Source organism: Dromaius novaehollandiae, chromosome 18 (genome assembly GCF_036370855.1).
Source record: "Dromaius novaehollandiae isolate bDroNov1 chromosome 18, bDroNov1.hap1, whole genome shotgun sequence".
Taxonomy (NCBI): domain Eukaryota; kingdom Metazoa; phylum Chordata; class Aves; order Casuariiformes; family Dromaiidae; genus Dromaius; species Dromaius novaehollandiae.
Genome location: NC_088115.1, coordinates 8,027,079 through 8,044,168, shown reverse-complemented (window position 1 = coordinate 8,044,168; position 17,090 = coordinate 8,027,079). Strand labels below are relative to the sequence as shown.

At 62.0% G+C, this 17,090-nt stretch overlaps 1 protein-coding gene across 3 annotated transcripts in view; it reads right to left on the bottom strand.

The window, feature by feature from the left end:
• Nucleotides 1-13,207, bottom strand: part of MXRA7 (matrix remodeling associated 7) — a 32,648-nt gene extending 19,441 nt beyond the window's left edge. Inside the window, exons 1-3 of one of the 3 annotated variants that reach the window (XM_064522545.1) lie at nt 12,802-13,207; nt 12,633-12,678; nt 2,395-2,455 (exon numbers count right to left, since the gene is read on the bottom strand). In XM_064522545.1, coding sequence (XP_064378615.1) covers nt 2,395-2,455; nt 12,633-12,678; nt 12,802-13,166 — 472 coding nt within the window. In that variant the 5' untranslated portion in view covers nt 13,167-13,207. Of the gene's footprint in view, nt 1-2,394; nt 2,456-12,632 lie in introns of all 3 variants that reach the window. The other 2 variants (XM_064522546.1, XM_064522544.1) reach the window with 2 other exon arrangements.
• Nucleotides 13,208-17,090: the final 3,883 nt, after the last annotated feature.

Sequence of the window (17,090 nt, the reverse complement as noted above, 5' to 3'; positions counted from 1 at the left end):
CCCGTGAAGTCCTAATGGATCAGTTACTGACCTGCAGCATTTCTCTAATCCTAAAACATCGTCTGGCCTCCTAAGGGAAAAAACAAGGCTAACCCTTTCCTCAGCACCTTTATAAGCATCCAAACGTGAGCACCCCAGCACTTTGACCCCCGCAGCACTGAACACTCAGCTCGGCCATATCCCACTTCCCTCAGTGGAAAAACCCTCCACGCTGGCAGACAAACAAGTCTGGCCAGCTGGAAACAAGCAGTAACGTTGCAGCTTATCAGCCCCTTGGGGTGGCCGTAAAAGTGCACTGAAAGAAAACTCAGCTGGCTGCTGCTTTGGGAGATATTAAGAGGAAAAAAAAAAAAAAAAAAAGAGGGTGTAACATCCTGTTTCTTACCCTGATGCAGACCAGGAGCCATTTTATTACCTTTGTATAGCTTTCCTGATTTCAAGGACAGTTAAGATTGTTTCCCTCACATGGTCTTCTGCCAAGTAAATTGAGATATGGGATTTTGCCTGTCCAAAAAAGGGCAGTTTAATTGCCACCCCACCAGAAAAGAATAAGCGAAGAGGGAGGAGAGGAGGCTACCTATCTCACTGCCCACATGCTGTGGTTAGAAAGGAGCCAGCCTGCGGCTTTCAAAACCACTGGCTGTTTACTGAGCTCAGGAACTTTCTTTGCAGACTGAAAACAAATGGAAAACAGGAGGCAGGATTTTCACGTGGACTACAAAAACACTGCAGAAGTATGAGGTGACCTACTTATTCAGCGCCTCAGTGAGTTAATATTAAAGAAAACATTTGTCTTTCATCTTTCTGCCTTGCGTTGCAAGTGCCTGACCCCAGGCTTGCAGGGGAGCGTCTGAGCAGGCGGCATCCGAAGGGGGAAAGCGCCCTGCGGAGCTCGCCTCTGCCCCGTCGCACGCTCCAGCACAGCCTGGCAGCACGGCAAATACCTGCCACCTCCCCAGCGATTCCTGTTTCATCCTGACTGCCCCAAAAGGGGGGAGAAGGCTGCTTTTGTGGTTCGGCCACAGCAGCAGGATGCCTGGGCTCTGCTCCCGGGGCAGTAACAGGCTGCCTGGGTGATCACCAAAACCGCCGCTGGAGCAGGAGGGGAATATCTGCTCAGGGACTTCAACGATGCAGACCTGCGGTGGCGAGAGGTCCCTGTCAGGTCAGGACCCAAGCAACAACTAGGAGACACGGTAGAGGAAGGACAGAGGTTGTCCCCTCACAAACCCAGACTGAGGCATCGTTTTATCCAGTCCCAGTGAAACACCTAAGAAATGCTCTAAATAATTTAGGAGAGGAATCGGAGGTGTCTGCAGCAGACGCCCAGGGAGGACTCTGGGCTAGCCGTGACCCATGGCCAAGGCCGTCATCTCACCCTGAGCCACCACCGCATCAGGATGATGCGCAGCAGTGGCTTTGCTGGGAGCGGAGCAGCCCCCAGGCCACCTCCCTGAGCTCCTTGTCTCCCACTCCCGTCTCCGAAGTGGGGCAGGGGCTCCCCCGACCTCATGGCCACGGCACCAGGATTAAAGTTTGTTTCTCCGCAGCATTAGGCGTAATCCTCCTGAGCCAGGGGATTGCCACGCGGCGCCTTAAAAAGGGCGGGTGGAAAGTGGGGCAGGGAAGGGGGAATGCCCCAAGCTCCCGCTGCCCCGTCTCCCCGTGGCCACCCCGAGGCTGGGCTCGCCGGGGCGTCCCAGCGTCCCCGAGGCCACTCGGCAAGGCAGAATCCCCTTCGGACATGCTCTTGCTCGTCACCATCTGTTTCATTTTCTTACAAGCTCAGTTGTCACCCCAATTAGTCAATTAATCATTTTCCAATCAAGTAATTGACTAATCAGTTAAACAGGGCTCTGGCTAAAGCCTCTAGAGATCTTCCTGGATGCAAGCAAGGAGCTTTTTGGGCAGCTCCACCACAAAGCCAAGCCGAAAGCCTTCCCCATGGCAAACGCCCAAGGACATCTGGCAGGATGCGGGGGGGAAGCAAAAGGGGCTGCTCTCAGGGAAGGAGGACGAGAAGAGCCGCCCCAGGCATGGGGCGGACGCACCACAAAGCACCCGGAGGGATGGGGAGAGTGGGGCAGGGGCTGCCGAGCGCATCTGGCCCTCGCCCACCCCGGCTCTGGGCGCCCGGCCAGGTCTCTGCCTGGTCCCCGCACAGGGCTGCCAGGCCACTGATGCCGTCACCTCTGCGCCTCGCTGGCACCCTCCGGTTGCTTGCGAGGGCCCCAGGGGGTTGCTCCTGCCCCTGTTTCCCGTTCATTTTGGGACCTCGGTCCCCTTCCTCTGCATTGCCCGGAGGAAGGAGACCAGCTCCAAGCACTCGGGGGCTTCAGCCCCTCGGACCTGGCCGCATCCTCCCTGCAAGCTGCCGTCACACCCGCCACTCACCATCCTCATCCTCCGGCTCTTTCACCACCAGCTTCTCGTTTTCTGAGTCCGGATCTTCCTCCTGCAGGGAGTTAAAAGCAGAGCAGCTGTGAGGATGAGGTGCTGCCCCAAAGACGCCATGTCCGACGGGGGCCCAAGGGCCTGGTTGGGCAGAGGGGCGGCCAGGCGGGAGCTTTCCAGGCGAGGGCTGGTCACTCTTTCCCTGCCTCTTCCAGGGAAGAGGGCAAAAGGATCAATGAACGAGCAACGCCTGCTCATCTGCTTTCTTCTGGCTGGTTGGTGGTGGCTTTTTGGCCTTGCTGGGGCCTGAACTAGCCTCTTCCCCCGGGACTTCTCTGGGGGCCTGTCTTTCCACGGATCCTTAGCATCAGCAAAGGCCTGTGAACCGCAAGTAAGCTCCCCGTACCAGAGGGCAAACCCACAGCGCTGGGTTTAAAGCCGCTTCCTCCCTTGGGGCCCTGGAGTACCAGGAATAGCATCCTGAGCACAAGAGGCCGATTTCGGGCACGATGCGGGCACGGAGGGGGCCTGAGCGGGACGGCCCGTCACAGGGCTGCTGGCAGGCAGGTCCCTGGCAAAAGGCACCTCCCTGGCCTCGCAAGGAGCCGGCCGGGATGGACAACCGACGGCAGCATGGGGGGGATTTGCCCGGGACCCAGCTGCCAGCCCTTGCCTGGCCATGGGGCCGAGCTCCTGCCTCCGGACCCCCGTTCCCCCCTGGGCACGGGCAGCCTGGGCTCTCCCATGGCCCCACTGGTCTTTGCAGCAGAGGCAGAAGCAGCACTTAAAAAAAAGGGTGTTGTTTAAACGCAAAGTTTACACCTCCTATAAGCTACAGCAAGCTTTACTGAGCCCGGGTTCCTTCCCCTCGCGGGACGCGCGGAGGAAAGCCACGCAGGCGGCAGGCGGGGAGAGCGGGGACCGCCGCCGTCTCGGAGATAAGGCTCATGGCAAGGCCCCCCGGACGCGCCGGCCTCCCACGGGGACGAGCACCCGGCAGGGCCCCGCGCGGGACAGATGGGGGCAAGGGGACGCAGAGGAAACCAAGGTGGGCGGCTGGGCTGGCTGCTCGGGGGAGCCAGCACAGCCCGGGACGGGCCCCACGCGGGGCCACGGGAGGCACTTTCGGCGCGCGGTGCTGTGCAAACGGCCAGCGCTCAGCCCAGAACTGGGTTAGTTTGTCATCGGCGAGGAATGCGCATTATTCATGGCTGTTCGGCTGCTCATTGCAGAAACACGCGTGGCCGAGACCCCCCCGCCCCCAGCAGCGACCGCTATTTCGGGCCCCGCTTCCAACCACAGCGCTTCCCTCCGGACACCGTTCACCCCGGGGCCAGGCTGGCAGCAGCGGCACCTGAGCCAGCCGCTTCGCCGTGGGGGGCCGGGGGGATCATGCTGGAGGCACGTGGGGTGGCCGCAGCGCGGGGATGCTGGGCCCTGGCCCCGGGGCATTCGGCGGAGGTGGCTCCTCCAGCACCCGGGGCAGGATGCGGCCGGCGAGGTCTCCCTGCCCCGCGGCAGCCGACAGCTTGCTGGAGCGCGGCGTTTTTCCGCTTGGATCGCTCGGAGCCAGATGCCAGCACCTCCCTTCCCCCCGCGCGCCAGCCCCGGGCTCGGCACGTCCCCTTCTGCCTCCAGGGCCCCGTCGTGTCCCGCGGGCAGAGCCGGTCCTCCCCAGGGCACTGGCGGTGGCAAGGACGGCAGGAGCACTGGGCACTGCTCCACGCCGGCACCGCTGCCACCCTGGGCACCGGAGAGATGCCAATTTATTCCCACTGAAGACAGCCCGATAGATCTCCATCCTGCCCGAAAAATAACGCATCCCGCCAGGCTGACACACAAGTCCCGGGCAACCTGCTGCTCTGCGCCGGGCCGGAGCAGACGGCCATCAGCCGCCTCCGCGCCACCGCCAAGCCCCCCCGGGCTGCTGTAACGTCACCAAACTCATTAAACCCCCGACGCGAGCAAGGCACCGCTCATCTCAGCGGTGCGTTTGCAGCCTTGAGCGCTGTTTTTCTCTGCTTTGCACAGGCCAAGCCAGGGAAGGCCACCAAACACCTCCGCTGCGCGAAGCCCCCGGCCAAGCACAGCGCACGGGCTTTGCCCCCGTGGCCAGCGTCACCCCGAGACGGCAGAGTAGCGGGGTTGCACTCATGCCAGGATACGTTGCCGCTGCTCCCAAAGCCCAGCAAAGCTCCCAAAACCTTCCTGACGCTGCTGCTGGGCCCAACACAGTGGCAGGGCTGCTCCCTGCCCACGCCAGCGTCTAGCAGAAAGCGGTTGCACGGCCACGTGTACCCCTGTTCCACCCATGTGCTCGATGCCGGGGCCAGGTGAGGCACCCAAAGGTGTTTTTTGGAGAGATGCAAAACGCAGATGCTCCCAACCCCGGCCCTGGCAGCGCGAGCTCGCGCGGGCAAATCTCCCTGCGTGGCCGGCAGCCGCCTCTTGCCGCAGCGCCCGAGCTGCCCTCCGCTCTGTGAGCAAGCTGCGACGCAGCTCGTTGAGCGAGGAGCACCAAGTAGAAACCTTGAATCACCTCTAATCCCCTTGAAACCCCCTCTCCCCCCGCTCCGGTCCCTGCACCGGGCCAGCCTGCTCTCTCTGCCCCACAAAGGCAGAACGGCCTCGACGCCCGTGCGAAGCTTTCCCTCCCCTGCCTCTCCCCAGCCCAAGCGCTCCTCTCGCCTGAGCCTTTCCCAGGCGGCGCCAGGCCGGTGGCCGCGGAGGAGGATCCGCGTGGGCAGGGCCCGGTACATCGTGTCCGGCTGGCCTCGGCGCAAAATAGCAAAGCGGGGGGGGGAGCAGCCTCCCAGCGGGCTTGCAAAACAGGCGGCAGGGACGCAAACCTCACACACACGCACACACACACACGTACACACACGCACACACACACACGTACACTCGCAGCCTGGCTGTGCCCTCCACCCCTGCCAGCCAGGGCAGAGGGAGAGCCGTCCCAGTCTCCCCGGAGGAGCAGCCCCTCGCCCCCAATTTCAGGGCTGGCTCCTCAGTCGCGTCTCAGCTGGTGGGTGCTGCTGTGCCGGGTCCCCGTTTAGCCGCGGGGCTACCGCGGCCGAGGCCCGGGGATGCTCCCGGAGAGGAGGGCAGGCACCCACCGGCTGCAGCTGACAAGCGGAAAGGGAAGGTGTCGGGGCAGCACTAGGGGACTCGGCAACTGGAGAGGGGTCACGACTTACAGGCTTGGATGCGCCCGGAGATCGCCGGCAGCACCCCGGCCGGCCGCCCACGCCAGGCGCTACGGCAAGTTCCTACTGGAAACGCAGCCCGGAGGCAACGCAGCGAGACCGCTTCAAGCGACCGGGGAGCGAGGGAAGCGTGGCCCGGGTCCAGATGGCAGCAGGACCTGCCAGCGAAGCGAGAACCCAAGCGCTCCGACCGCCGGCGTTTCGCTGCGGTTTCGCGCGAGCGAGCACGCTCCTCGCAAGGAAGCCTCCCGGCAGAGAGGGAGGGCAGCAAAAAGCGCCGCGGGCCGGGGGGAGGCAGCCGCGTAATTATCTGGGAGCATCTGGAGGAGACCTGACGCGGGCCGCCCAGGCCAGCTGCTGCAGCAGACAAAGCTGCCGTTGCCGCGGGCTTCGGGAAGGGGACGCGGCCGGCAGCAGCTGCCCGGCCCCGAGGACACGCAGGGCTGGGAGCGCGCCCAGCGCCTCCCTCCGCACATCCAGACCGGAGTCAGCTAGGAACAAGCTCAGGAGAACCGAGTTCCCAGGGTGGCCACGGGAAGCGCAGTCAGCCAACACCTGCCCCACAGTCACAGCCCTCTCCAAAAGCAGCACCCACCACCGCAGGGTCCAAATCCGGCAGCCTTAAATACTAATGCAACAATACGTTTCTCTCATCCTTTGACAGGTCTTGGCTTTAGAGCTTCAGCATTTGTTGGATCATCAGAAATGTGGTTTTGCCCTTTAGTTTCAACGGCCAAAAACCAAGACGCCTACGCACTCATCCGACTGCAGCAGCTGAGGCTCAAGACAGGCAGGAGGGAGGACGAGACCCCCTGGGAGATGCCAGGCACGGGCAGCGCTGGCCACAGAGGGCCTCATTGGGTGCTGGTGCCCCAAGTCACCCAGAAGAGGGGTGGCCCAGACCCACAAGCTCCGACTTGGCCCTCCAAAACCCCCAACTCTTGGTTTTGTTGCCCCCACTATGGACAACAAAAAAGTCCTTGGATTTCGTTGCCAGTCCTAGAGGAAAGGGGCTCCAACACCGCGGCGGAGGCTCGCAGCCCTGGGGTGGGGTGGCCACGTCCCCCCTTCAGCACCTCCGCCGGTTAGGAAGCCCACGGCGGGGTGACAGTGAAGGAGGGCACCCGAGGGAGCAGGCACCCGTACGGCATTTCTGCGTGCGCAGAGATGTATTAGCCCCGTAAAGCCCTACCCAGAGCGAGGGAAGGGTTCCCAGGCAGGAAAGCCAAACTTGGCTCCCTGCTGTAAGGGGGACAGCGTTTGGACTCGCCGTTGCAGCATCATCTGGTTTTCAGCTTGTTTCTGGCCGTCCAGAGCCATTTCCTCTCCGCTTCCTCCATCCCCAAGGAAGCAAGGGGCTTCCCTTCTCGCGAGGGCCACGAGGAGGCTGTCAGGCTGGGGTGTCCCCTCCTCCTCCTCGGGCAAGGGGACCGCCCTGGCGTCTACGGGCAGGACGGGGAGAAGGGACAGCCCCTCTCCGACGCTGGGAAAAGCAAAGATCCCAGGCTGCAAAGGGGGGGAGAAAATAGTCTTGGAATAAACTCCTGGGCCCAGCACGTTGCCATTTATGGCTGCACTTTCTGATCCAAGCCTGATGCAAGACTTTGCAAGAGAGAGAGAGAGTATGAAGGAGGCAGGCAGACAGAGAGCAAGCCAGAAAAAGAAAAGACAGGAGGAAAAGGGGAACAAGCTTTTTTTTTAAAAAAAAAGAAGTTGGGCAGAGTTTAGCAGAGCGAGGCAGCTGCTACGTGGGCAACTCCCTTTCACCCCGACCCCACCACTGGGGCTCTCCATCCTCCCTGCAGCAAAAGCAGCAGCTGCTCTAAAACAAGAGCTGCTTTGCTGCCCCGGGAGATCGTCCCCCCAGCCCCCAGCGAGGGGTCGGGCAGCGCCAGGTCTGACTGCAGGAAGCCAGGCCCAGGGAGCAGCCCCAGCTTTAGGCCAAGCCTCACTCAGCCCCTGCAGGCAGCATCACGTCCTAGCCCAGAGCAGCACCCCGATATCATATGCGACCAGCTTGTCCGGTGCGTCCCCCTTCGGCTAGGGCCTCTTGCAGCAAACACCACCAACGCCAACGCCACGGCATCAGGGCATCTCGCGGGTTAAGCAGCATCCTGGTCCTGCCGTGCCTCCCAAAGCTGCCGACGCTGTCGCGGTCCAGCAGCGACGGGCCACCCGGCCGCGTGGCTTCTCCTCCGGCAGCGGACTACGACGCGGGTCAGGCACCCGGGGGGGCTGGCCACAGCCCAGCCCTGCCTCCGGGAGGCCTAAACGGCAGCTTGACCTCCCGGACCCTCCCCTGGGAGACCACACGCGTCCTGCTCGGCTTCGCCGTGGCTTTCTGATTTGCAGCCGCCGCAAGAGGCAACGTGCTCGTGAGCAACGCAGCCTGCGCTGGGCGAGAGCCGGGGCCCGGCAGAGCGGTCACGGGGCCGGCAGGAGACTCTGCCCGGCCTCATAACCCGGTGTCGGTGACCCGGGACAGGTGCCGAGCCCGCGGCGAGGACCCGCACGCCGCTGCCGTCCCTCCCGGATGCTCTGCAGCGACGGGAGAGCAGCTGCTCCAGCCCCAGGGCAGCGCGGGAGCAGCCTGCTCAGCTCCAGCCCTGGCAAAGCTCACCAGGAGCCAATTAAAGCCAGGCTAATTAGACACCTTCTTGCCTCCAGCACTGGGGAAAGGAGGCAGGAGGTATTCGAGGGTGGAGATGCTGCCTTCTTAATTTGAAGGGGGTCCCTGGCTTGCTCCCTGCTGGGGGGGCTCGGGCTTTAGCCCCAGAGCACAGGGCCACCTCTGGCTGGATCACCTGCCCGAGTTGTCCCCTTTCTTCTCACCTTTGCCCGCTTGACCTTGCTTCAGCTGAGGCCTCGTGGCCCCACGCTGCAGCCAGGCGCCCGCACTGCCCGCACCTCCCGCTGCCCTGCCGAGGAGCACCGGGCTGCGGGGTGCCCAGCGGAAAATCAGAGCTCGGGGCCGCCGGCCAGCCCTCCGGCGGGTGCAGCCGGCCCCAAGGGGCAGAAGGGAACACGGCCAGGGGTGTCTCAGCATGAGCCACCTCCCTGCAGCCCGCCCTGAAGACCCACGCTCCAGCCGGGGTGCCGGAGCCCGGCGATCCAAGCATCTTTGCTTCACTTGCACTGATGGGCTGCGGTTAATCCCCAGCAAACTGGCCCGTTCCAGCCTCCAGCAGAGGAAGAGTGCACTGATTTATTGCAAGCCTGTCCTGACTCATGCACTGATGGCAACTGCGTGCCTCAGCCATGACTCCCATCCCCTGGGGCCACAGAGCGGCACCAGGGGACCCGTCCCGCTCCAGGATGACACACAAAACACAGCTGCCTGGCCATGCCGCGGACAGGGCCTGGCGCTGCCCGCTCGCGCTCCCCACGGCATCCTGGGGCAGCACTGGGCCACCGCCACTGCAAACCCTGCTCTGCCCCTGCCGCCTTCCAGTTCTCCCTCCTCCACATCCCTCCCCTGCCTTGTTTTGGGCTTGTTATCAAGGAAATCTCCATGGGAAGGTCCCAGGGGCACCCACTCCCCGGAGGCCGCGCTGCCTTGGCGGCGATGCTCTCACGGGTGCTCTGCCCTCTCCTGCCTCCCCTGCCCGCGATAGCGGAGGCCCATCTCTCCCACGCACAGTGCCCCAGCGCGAAGATCGGGAGCCTCCGGGCAGGGTGGAAGCGTTAATTAGGAATGGGAGTTTTCTGCCCATTTCTCACTGGAACCGCACACGGCAGCTCCCCGCGGCTCCGCCGCTGCCCACCCAGCGGCTTGTAATTTCGGCCGCGCTCCGGCAGAAGCACCTCCCGCGTTAACAAGCTGCCGACGGCGATGAGGACAGACAGTGACATACTAATTAACTTTGCAGGGAAGGGAGCCAGCAGAGACCAGGGGAATCGCTACCGGCGGTTAACAGAGACGGGACTCCCAGGCTCTTTTCCCTGCTTCGCCACCAATTCACTGCACAGTCCAGGGCGGAGCAGGGAAGCCTTGACCCACACTGATTTTACTACCCCATTTCCCACGGCAGGGTCCCTCTCCTGGGGGAGGCCCACGCGTTGGGCAGGAGCGGCTCCTCTTCTGGAGCAGAGCTGCACGGCAGGTCCCCCGCGGTGCTCGGCCCGGGGACCAGGCACGGTGACAGCACCCGCTGGGCAGATTCCCAGCTCAGGGCACCGGGTCTCCAAAAAGCCAGGCTGTAACATCAACCGGGCACCGCACGGTCCCACCAAGGCGCTAAGGCCAAGCATCGCGTTGGCTGAGGGGACAAGAAGGGGCGCCGGCACCCCGCTCCACCGCGAAGAGCGGCGCGGATGCTCCCGGCTCCGGGCGCTCGCCACGGGCCCACGGCGGGCAGCGGGCGCCCAGCTGCAGCCAGCCACGACGGCGCCCATGCCGCTCCCCGGAGCAGCTTCATCCATCAGCAGTTTGGTTGACTGGTTAATGGCTGCAGCGAATCTGAAGCAGCCTGACGCAGTACGTGCCGGGCAGATGGGGAGGGGGGGAGGGAAAAAAAAATAGAAAAAGGGAGATGGCCGAGCGCTGGATGCAGCCCTCTCTGCTTCCTGACGTTCCCAGCCACCCCGAAGCCCCGAGCCCGTGCAGCACCGCCACGCTGCGCCGGGGCGGCTCGCGGACAGTCCCGGGAGCCTCACGTGCTGAGTCACAGCAAGGACCGCAGCTCGCGGCAGAGCCACGACAGGTTTGATGGGACGCGTTTCAGCCAAAGCCACCCGTAAAGGTTGCTCTGACCAAGCCCTCAGCCGGCCCCGGGTTTTGGGTTGTACCATACCCCCAACTTGGACCAAGGGCCCTGGGACCCCATCGCACTCATCACCCCCGTTCCCCGCGCGTCTCCCGCCCGGTTACCTAGCAGCTCTCCTTCCACGAGCGGAGGGGGCAGCTCTGCCGTCCGCGCTCCCTCTCGCCGGCCTCCCCCATCCCACAGGGCAGGGGCAGCTTGACTGCTGGAGGCCGGCAAGAGGTGGCAGCCCCCAGGTGAGCCCCGGCAGACCTCCGCATGGGCAGTGGGGACACGACGGCTCCACCAGACACAGGAGCGGGGCGGCAGCATTGGACAACCAGCCTGTTGGTCCCTGGTAAACCTGCCCCCAGCTACATGAGCTGGGCTTTGGCATAGGTAGAGCGGGCTCAGGCAGAGGCCGGTGCTCCCAAACGCTTACTCAGCAGCATCCCTCAGCCATCCCTCCCCTCCGCTGCTCTCCATCAGCCTGGGGGTCCAACAGGGTGGAGGGGGGCAATGCAGCACCCCCGCTCCCCCATCCCTGCCCGGGGGGGCTGAGGGCAGGCAAGATGACAGCAAGCAAACACGCGGGCTGCCCCGGGCGCAGCTGCAGGCGGGGAGCAGACGGGAGTGCAGGAGGGCCACGGGCGGCTGGAGGAGCTGAGCGCGTTTCGGGAGGACAGAGGTGCGCGGCCCTGCCTGCCCAGAGCCTTGGACTGACGTGAGGAGAAACCCACTGAGATGAGGGGAGAAACCCATTCCCGAGGGGGCTCGTGCCAGTGAGTCAGGGGAGCCCCGAGGCTCTGGGGAGCCCTGGATAAGCTCATCTGTCTCAACAGGGTGCTGCACTTTTTCGGAAAGCGCTGGGTGAGCCTCGGGCCCCGCAGCTGGATTTTCTGCTGAGCTAGCCTGGCGGGATCCGGGCAGCTCGGAGCAGGCCCCGGGGCTCTCCAGCTTGACAGACCACTGTCATCAGAGGCACAAATAAACCTCGCTGCAAAGGGACAGATGTGGCCACTACTCCCAGGATGCTGCAGTGAGAGCGGGGCTGCTCTCCCGAACCGGACCCACCAGCGAAGCGTCTGCCAGGACAGGGAGAGGGAGCAAACCGAGGCTCAGGTCCCAGAGAAGATGACGGATGCAGGTCCCGGAGAAGACGACGGGAGAGGAGGAAGAGCCAAGGCACCCGCACGCAAAGGCAGACCCACCTCCCGCCCCCCAGACCGGGCTCGGAGCTCACTCATACGCATTACAGAGCATCAGGACACAGACAGGGGCACTCAACCCCTCAGGACTCGCCCAAGGTTGTCCAACAAGCCAGCAGTGATGCTCTCCGAGACGGAGGCTGTCTGTCTGCCTGTGCGCTGCCCATCAGCCTGGATACAGCCGCTGAGGATTACGAACGCAGCTAATAATAGCCGACGGGCTGCCTGGGCCCCAGGCCGGCGCTGCCGAGCCGGAACGTGCTGCCTGGAGCCTGCATCTCCTGCATTTCTGAGCCGCCCTCCTGCTCCTCGCTTCCCCCCACCGGTACGAGAGGCCGCCCTGGGAGAGAGCCGCAAGCGCAGCCAGGTCTCGCCTCTCAGGCTGTCCCCTTAGCCGGATCCAGACCCCGTCCAAGCAGAGTGGGCTCTTTGCATGGACTCTGGGTCAGCCTTTTATTTTTAAACAAGATCCGGGGTCGGAGGAGGATTTGCCAGGCGTTTATAGGCTGGCATCTCTGCCCCCACTAAGCCTCCCCGGTTCAGCCAGGGGCCAGGGCTCGGGGTGAGCATCCTGCGGGGGCTGCAGGGGAGGGCGGACCTAGTCCCTCCTGCCCCGGGGCAGCAGGGAGCCCAGGCCCATGTGCCACAAGCGACAGAAAAAAGAGTGCAGAGAGGGGAAAAATAATCCCCCGACACCCACCTGGATTAGCGTTTGGGAGAAGGGGAAAACTCCCGAGCTGGATTTTCAAACACGAGGGATTCACGCATAAGCTGTCTTCCCTTAAACCCCCACCATCTTTTTTTTAAGATTAGGGCGGGGGGGAATAAGTGAAACGCCCCCACCCGAGGGCGAAACCGAGCCGTGGCCGAGACCTCTCCCGTGCTAGCGGAAAGCCCGGCTGCAGCGCTCCGGGGCAGCCGGGCGCCGTTTGCAGGCACCGACCCTCCTCCCCGGCCCCTGCGGCGGGGGGGTGGGCGCCGGGAAGGGGCACGGCCCGGGCAGGGGGGGCCCCGGCGGCTCCCGGGCCCGGGAAGCGGGGGACCCCGGCGGGATGGGGCTGCCTCGGCCCCGGCCTTACCTTGCCGTCCGCATCCTCCTGGCGCCCGGGCTGGCGGGGCTCGGCGGGCGGCTGCGGCGGGAGGCTGTCGGGCGCCGCGGGGGGGTCCGGCTCCGCCGCCGGGGGGCCCGGCTCGGCCGCCGCCTCCCGCTGCTCGGCGGCCGCCGCGCCGCCCGCCTTGCCCTCGTCGCCCGCGCCGACCTCCTCCACCGGCACCCGGCCGCCCTCGTCCTCCGGCGCCGCCGCCCGCGCCGCCGGGGCCGCCTCGTCGCCGGGGCCGCCCTGGGGGGCCGCCTCGGCCGCCGCCGCCGCCGCCGCCTCCTCCCGGGGCTCGGCCGCCGCCGCCCGCCGCCCCTCGCCGCCGCGCAGCTTCACAAAGACGGAGGCGAGGACGAGGGCCAGGACGGTGAAGAGCAGCGGCACGGCCAGGTACAGGTCCACGGCCACGTCCATGCCTGCGCTGCTGCCTGCGCGGCCGCGGAGGGGAGCGCCGCCAGCCCGCTCGGCCTGCGGCGGGGCTGGGCAGGCGCTCGGCCGGCTTTCGCCCGGCGTCATCTCCCCGGGCCCTGCCCACAGCGCCGGCCCTGCCCGCCCCCCGCGCCCGCCCCCGGGGAAGGGGCCTTCCTGCCCCCCCGGGACGCGCACGGCTCGGGGCAGCACCGGGGGGACGAGGACGAACGGCTTGTCTGGTGCAAGCGTCCAGCCCTGGAGGGGATGATGCTTGGTTAGACGCTGCCCGTGTCCCTAAAGGCGCTCCCCAAAGCTCTGCGCACTCCTCTGAATCATCTGCAATGGCTTAATTTGAAAATGTCTTCTCACTTCTGTCTTCTCGTGCAGGCTGCGGTGTCAGCTGGCCTCTGTGCAATGCTCAACGCCTAGTTTGCACCTTATTAGTCCTTGGCTGGGTAGCGCAGGAGCTGGCACCGGTGCTCATGCGAAGGAAGGCTGCCTCGCCTCGCCTGGCTAAGGAGCGTCTGGCAGCGATGCTGCGCCAAGCTCCAGCGTGTTCCTCCACCCTCCCCGCGAGCTGTGGCGACAGCGGCAGCACGCTCATGCCCTGGCCCAACGTGCCTGCTGCTCGGGGCACAACAGAAGCTGCTATCGCGGCTAAACGGGCGCTGGGGGTACTTGGATTGCAAGAGAGCCTCTCCCCGCGCGGCAAGGAGTGCCTTGCTGCTGGGGTGCTTTAAAAATGGGATGTCAAAAAGCCGTCAAAAGTCAGCGAGGAGACTAACCAGGGAGTTGTCAGCCCCTTCCAGAGTCTGTCGCCCAGCATTTCCAGCCTCTTGAGACTGCTGGAAGGATTAGCCACCATTTTACAACACGTTCTGAAATTAGAAGGCCTAAGCTCTTCTTGCCAGCGTCAAACCGGCACTTCGCTTTCTCCCAGCTGTGCGCAAGGGGAGCAGATGTGGGAATCTGCCCCGAAAGTTTCCCGCGGGAGAAAGGCTTTGGAGATGTCTCTGCGAGCAGAGCTTTTTATCAACTGACAGAAAACAAAACACAAGGACAGGATTAAATCCCTAGGGCGGGAGGAAGGAAGTGAAGCCATGATCCTCACTGCAGTTTGTCTTTATTGGTAATCCTATCAAGCAGGCAATCATTAGCGTATGGACAATCGTATTCTTAGTAACAAGTGACCACGGTACTTATCTTCCCTTCTCCTGTGTAGTTTTGCATTTCACGGGCCCCAGTCATCAGAACTATTCCAGAGCTCAGCCCAAACAATCCCGAGACTCTTTAACAGGGGTTTGGTGCAGCATGTTATTCTTTTTACGATGTACTTTTGGTCCCTTTTCTTCCCTTCCTGTCCAAATCCATTCTTTAGTTTAGCAAAGCTACCAGCTTCCAAAAGTTTGACTCACTAGATGAAAGTAATGGAAAAGCATGATGCATGCGACAGTCAGGAATGCTCGAAGATATAAATAGGTCTGGAATACACTGAGGCCGAAATTCTCCATCGAGCCATTTCTGGAAGACACTTCCAGGGGATAGAGGGAGCAAAAAGCCTTGTGTGGAGGGTGCGTGGCAGGACTGTCTCACAAGACAGGATGATCTTTGATTAGAAGCTGGCACAGGCTCCGCGTATGTGGTATGTCACTATGTGTTTGGGGAGGCGGGTTGGGAGTTGGCAGTTAATCGGATTTGTTTGTATTTCTTCTGTTTTTAAGTAACTTTGGAATTCAGCTGACCACCTGCAGAAGCCATGAAGACACCCTCCCAATTCCAGCACATCACTTGTTTTCTAAGATTTCCTTTCCCTTCTCCTAAGCCCTGGAAGTTGCCCACAGCTAGAGACAAAAATAGGGTGGGTGAACTCATGGGACTGAGACTTTCTCTGACTGGGTCCTGCTCCAGGCTCGGATGGACTATCGGATTTGCGTCTAGGAGGAATTTCTTCAGGGTGAGACTGGCAGAGGCTGCTACAGCCTGGTCAATGGGGCCTGTTAGTAGGGCGAACTGGGGCATTTTGGCCTTACACACTGACACGCACACATCTGCGGCTGTTACAGGGCACTTGATTACTGCCAGCCAGGATATTTCTTGCTCTCTTTCTCTAGCACCAAGCATTTTCCATGGCTCTTGGTTGGAAGTCTGTTAGAGGGGTTTTGTGTGCATAAAAACACAGTGGTACATGGCTTGCACTGCTCTGCAAATTCAACAGTAAATGATCTGGCGATATCTGGCTGCAATCACAGGGCATCAGACTCGGGATCCCTTCTAGCCCAGGGTTTTACCATCTCAAGTGGTCCCAGCACCAGTCCATCCATACTACCAGTGCCAGACTATCTTTGTTGGTGCTAATGGCAGTACTTTACAAACCTTTTTGTAGTCATTAACCCAGTGCAGAGACTGAGCACTCCAATGTGTACCTTCCCAAGCAGGATTTGTCACCTCCTTACAATACGTGGCACTAACCCTCACAGCTTCTGAGATAGGGCTCACTGAAGGGAAGCCAAACAGGAGCTACAGCCAGAGATGATCGCTAGCAGCTTCCGACTTTGGACCTGTAATGAGTCACCGTCAGGTTGCTGCAACCTACCACCCTTCCAGGAATCACGAGACCTGCAGGGCTCAGACATCTCTGAAAAACACCCATAGTCTAGAGAGCAACACCTAGGAATGTCAAGGACACATCTGCAAGAACATGAACATCCGATTGGACTTAGCTAACTTTATACAATGACTTGGTGGCAGAATCAGTGACAAAGCTCAGCTCCCTACACCCAGACCTGAGATAATAGCTAGACTCTCCTGCAGATCTGGTTCAATGTGACAGGGATGGTCCCCCCAAGCAGAAGACAAGTTAGGCTCAGCAGGTCCTGTACGGTGCCCTCCTGTCCCCCCTGTGGTTCTCAGGAGGCAAATGGATGGATTAGACTCACCCTGATGCAGCAGGGCTTCCATGGGAGGGACAGATATCTGTATAGTTCCTCCCATCAACTTACTGATAAAAACATGCTGCCATCTCTCTGAACTTCCCAGGAGATGGGAAGACCTGATCTCCAGCAGGGTGAGTGACCCATGGAAGCTGCTGGCAACTCCCTCTTGTCTCCCTGGAGAGCCAGGCTGGCTGTCACAGGGCAGCCGGCTGCCCTCTCCACCTTCTGTCTCGACCTCCGCACAGTAACTGCGGGCAAGGGGAGGCCTTGTGGCTGGGGGAAAGAGGGGAGAAGAGGTGGGTCGATAATCCGTCCTTGGGTACGACAATCTCACCCTCATCCCAGGTTTAGACTGAAGCTCGAGTCTGGGCAGTTCCGTGTGAGCCTTGCAGCGGGCAGCCCAAAGCAGATGATGCCAAATGAGCACGCTGCCCTCTCTCGGGAGAAAAACAGCTCTACACCAGCCGCTCTGGCTGCGGCCAGGGAAGGGAATGGTTGGGAAACAATCCGCCGCAGTCGTCCAGTCCGTGGACAAAAGCTGCTTTTACACAGCCATCGGCTCCTGACCGCAGCAGGGGGGGCAAGGGGCACGGCAACAGCTGAAGACTTTACCAACAAAGGAGGATTCAAGAGAGCTGCAAAGACAACTCCGGGAAGCATTCTCCCTCCGCGGAAAACCCTGTGCCGCAAACCGCCCGGCAAGAAGTATTTAGTTTGATTAGCTCCTTTCTTAGTCTTCAGCCCAGGCTGCTACGGCTACTGTCACAGCTGGACACAATTCCCAATCTCCTGAGTATAGTGCAGAGCTTTTTGCAGTCACAAAAAAAGACCTGATTTACCAGGTTACCATCTCCTACTCTCTCCTGCAGCCCCTGCATATAAACTGGGCTGGCAGTAACTCTGCCAAGGCTTTCTGCTTACACGGGTGCATCCCATGCTCCCAAAGCAAGAAAGACGGCTGAGGCAACATGGATTTCAACACCCCTCTTGCCACCACAGCTGTAACCCAAGCAAGAGCCTACAGGAGCCAAGCTACGTGAGCAGATGCATGCTGGCTCGTGGGGAAAGCAGCAACTGCTGATTGGTACAGACCATA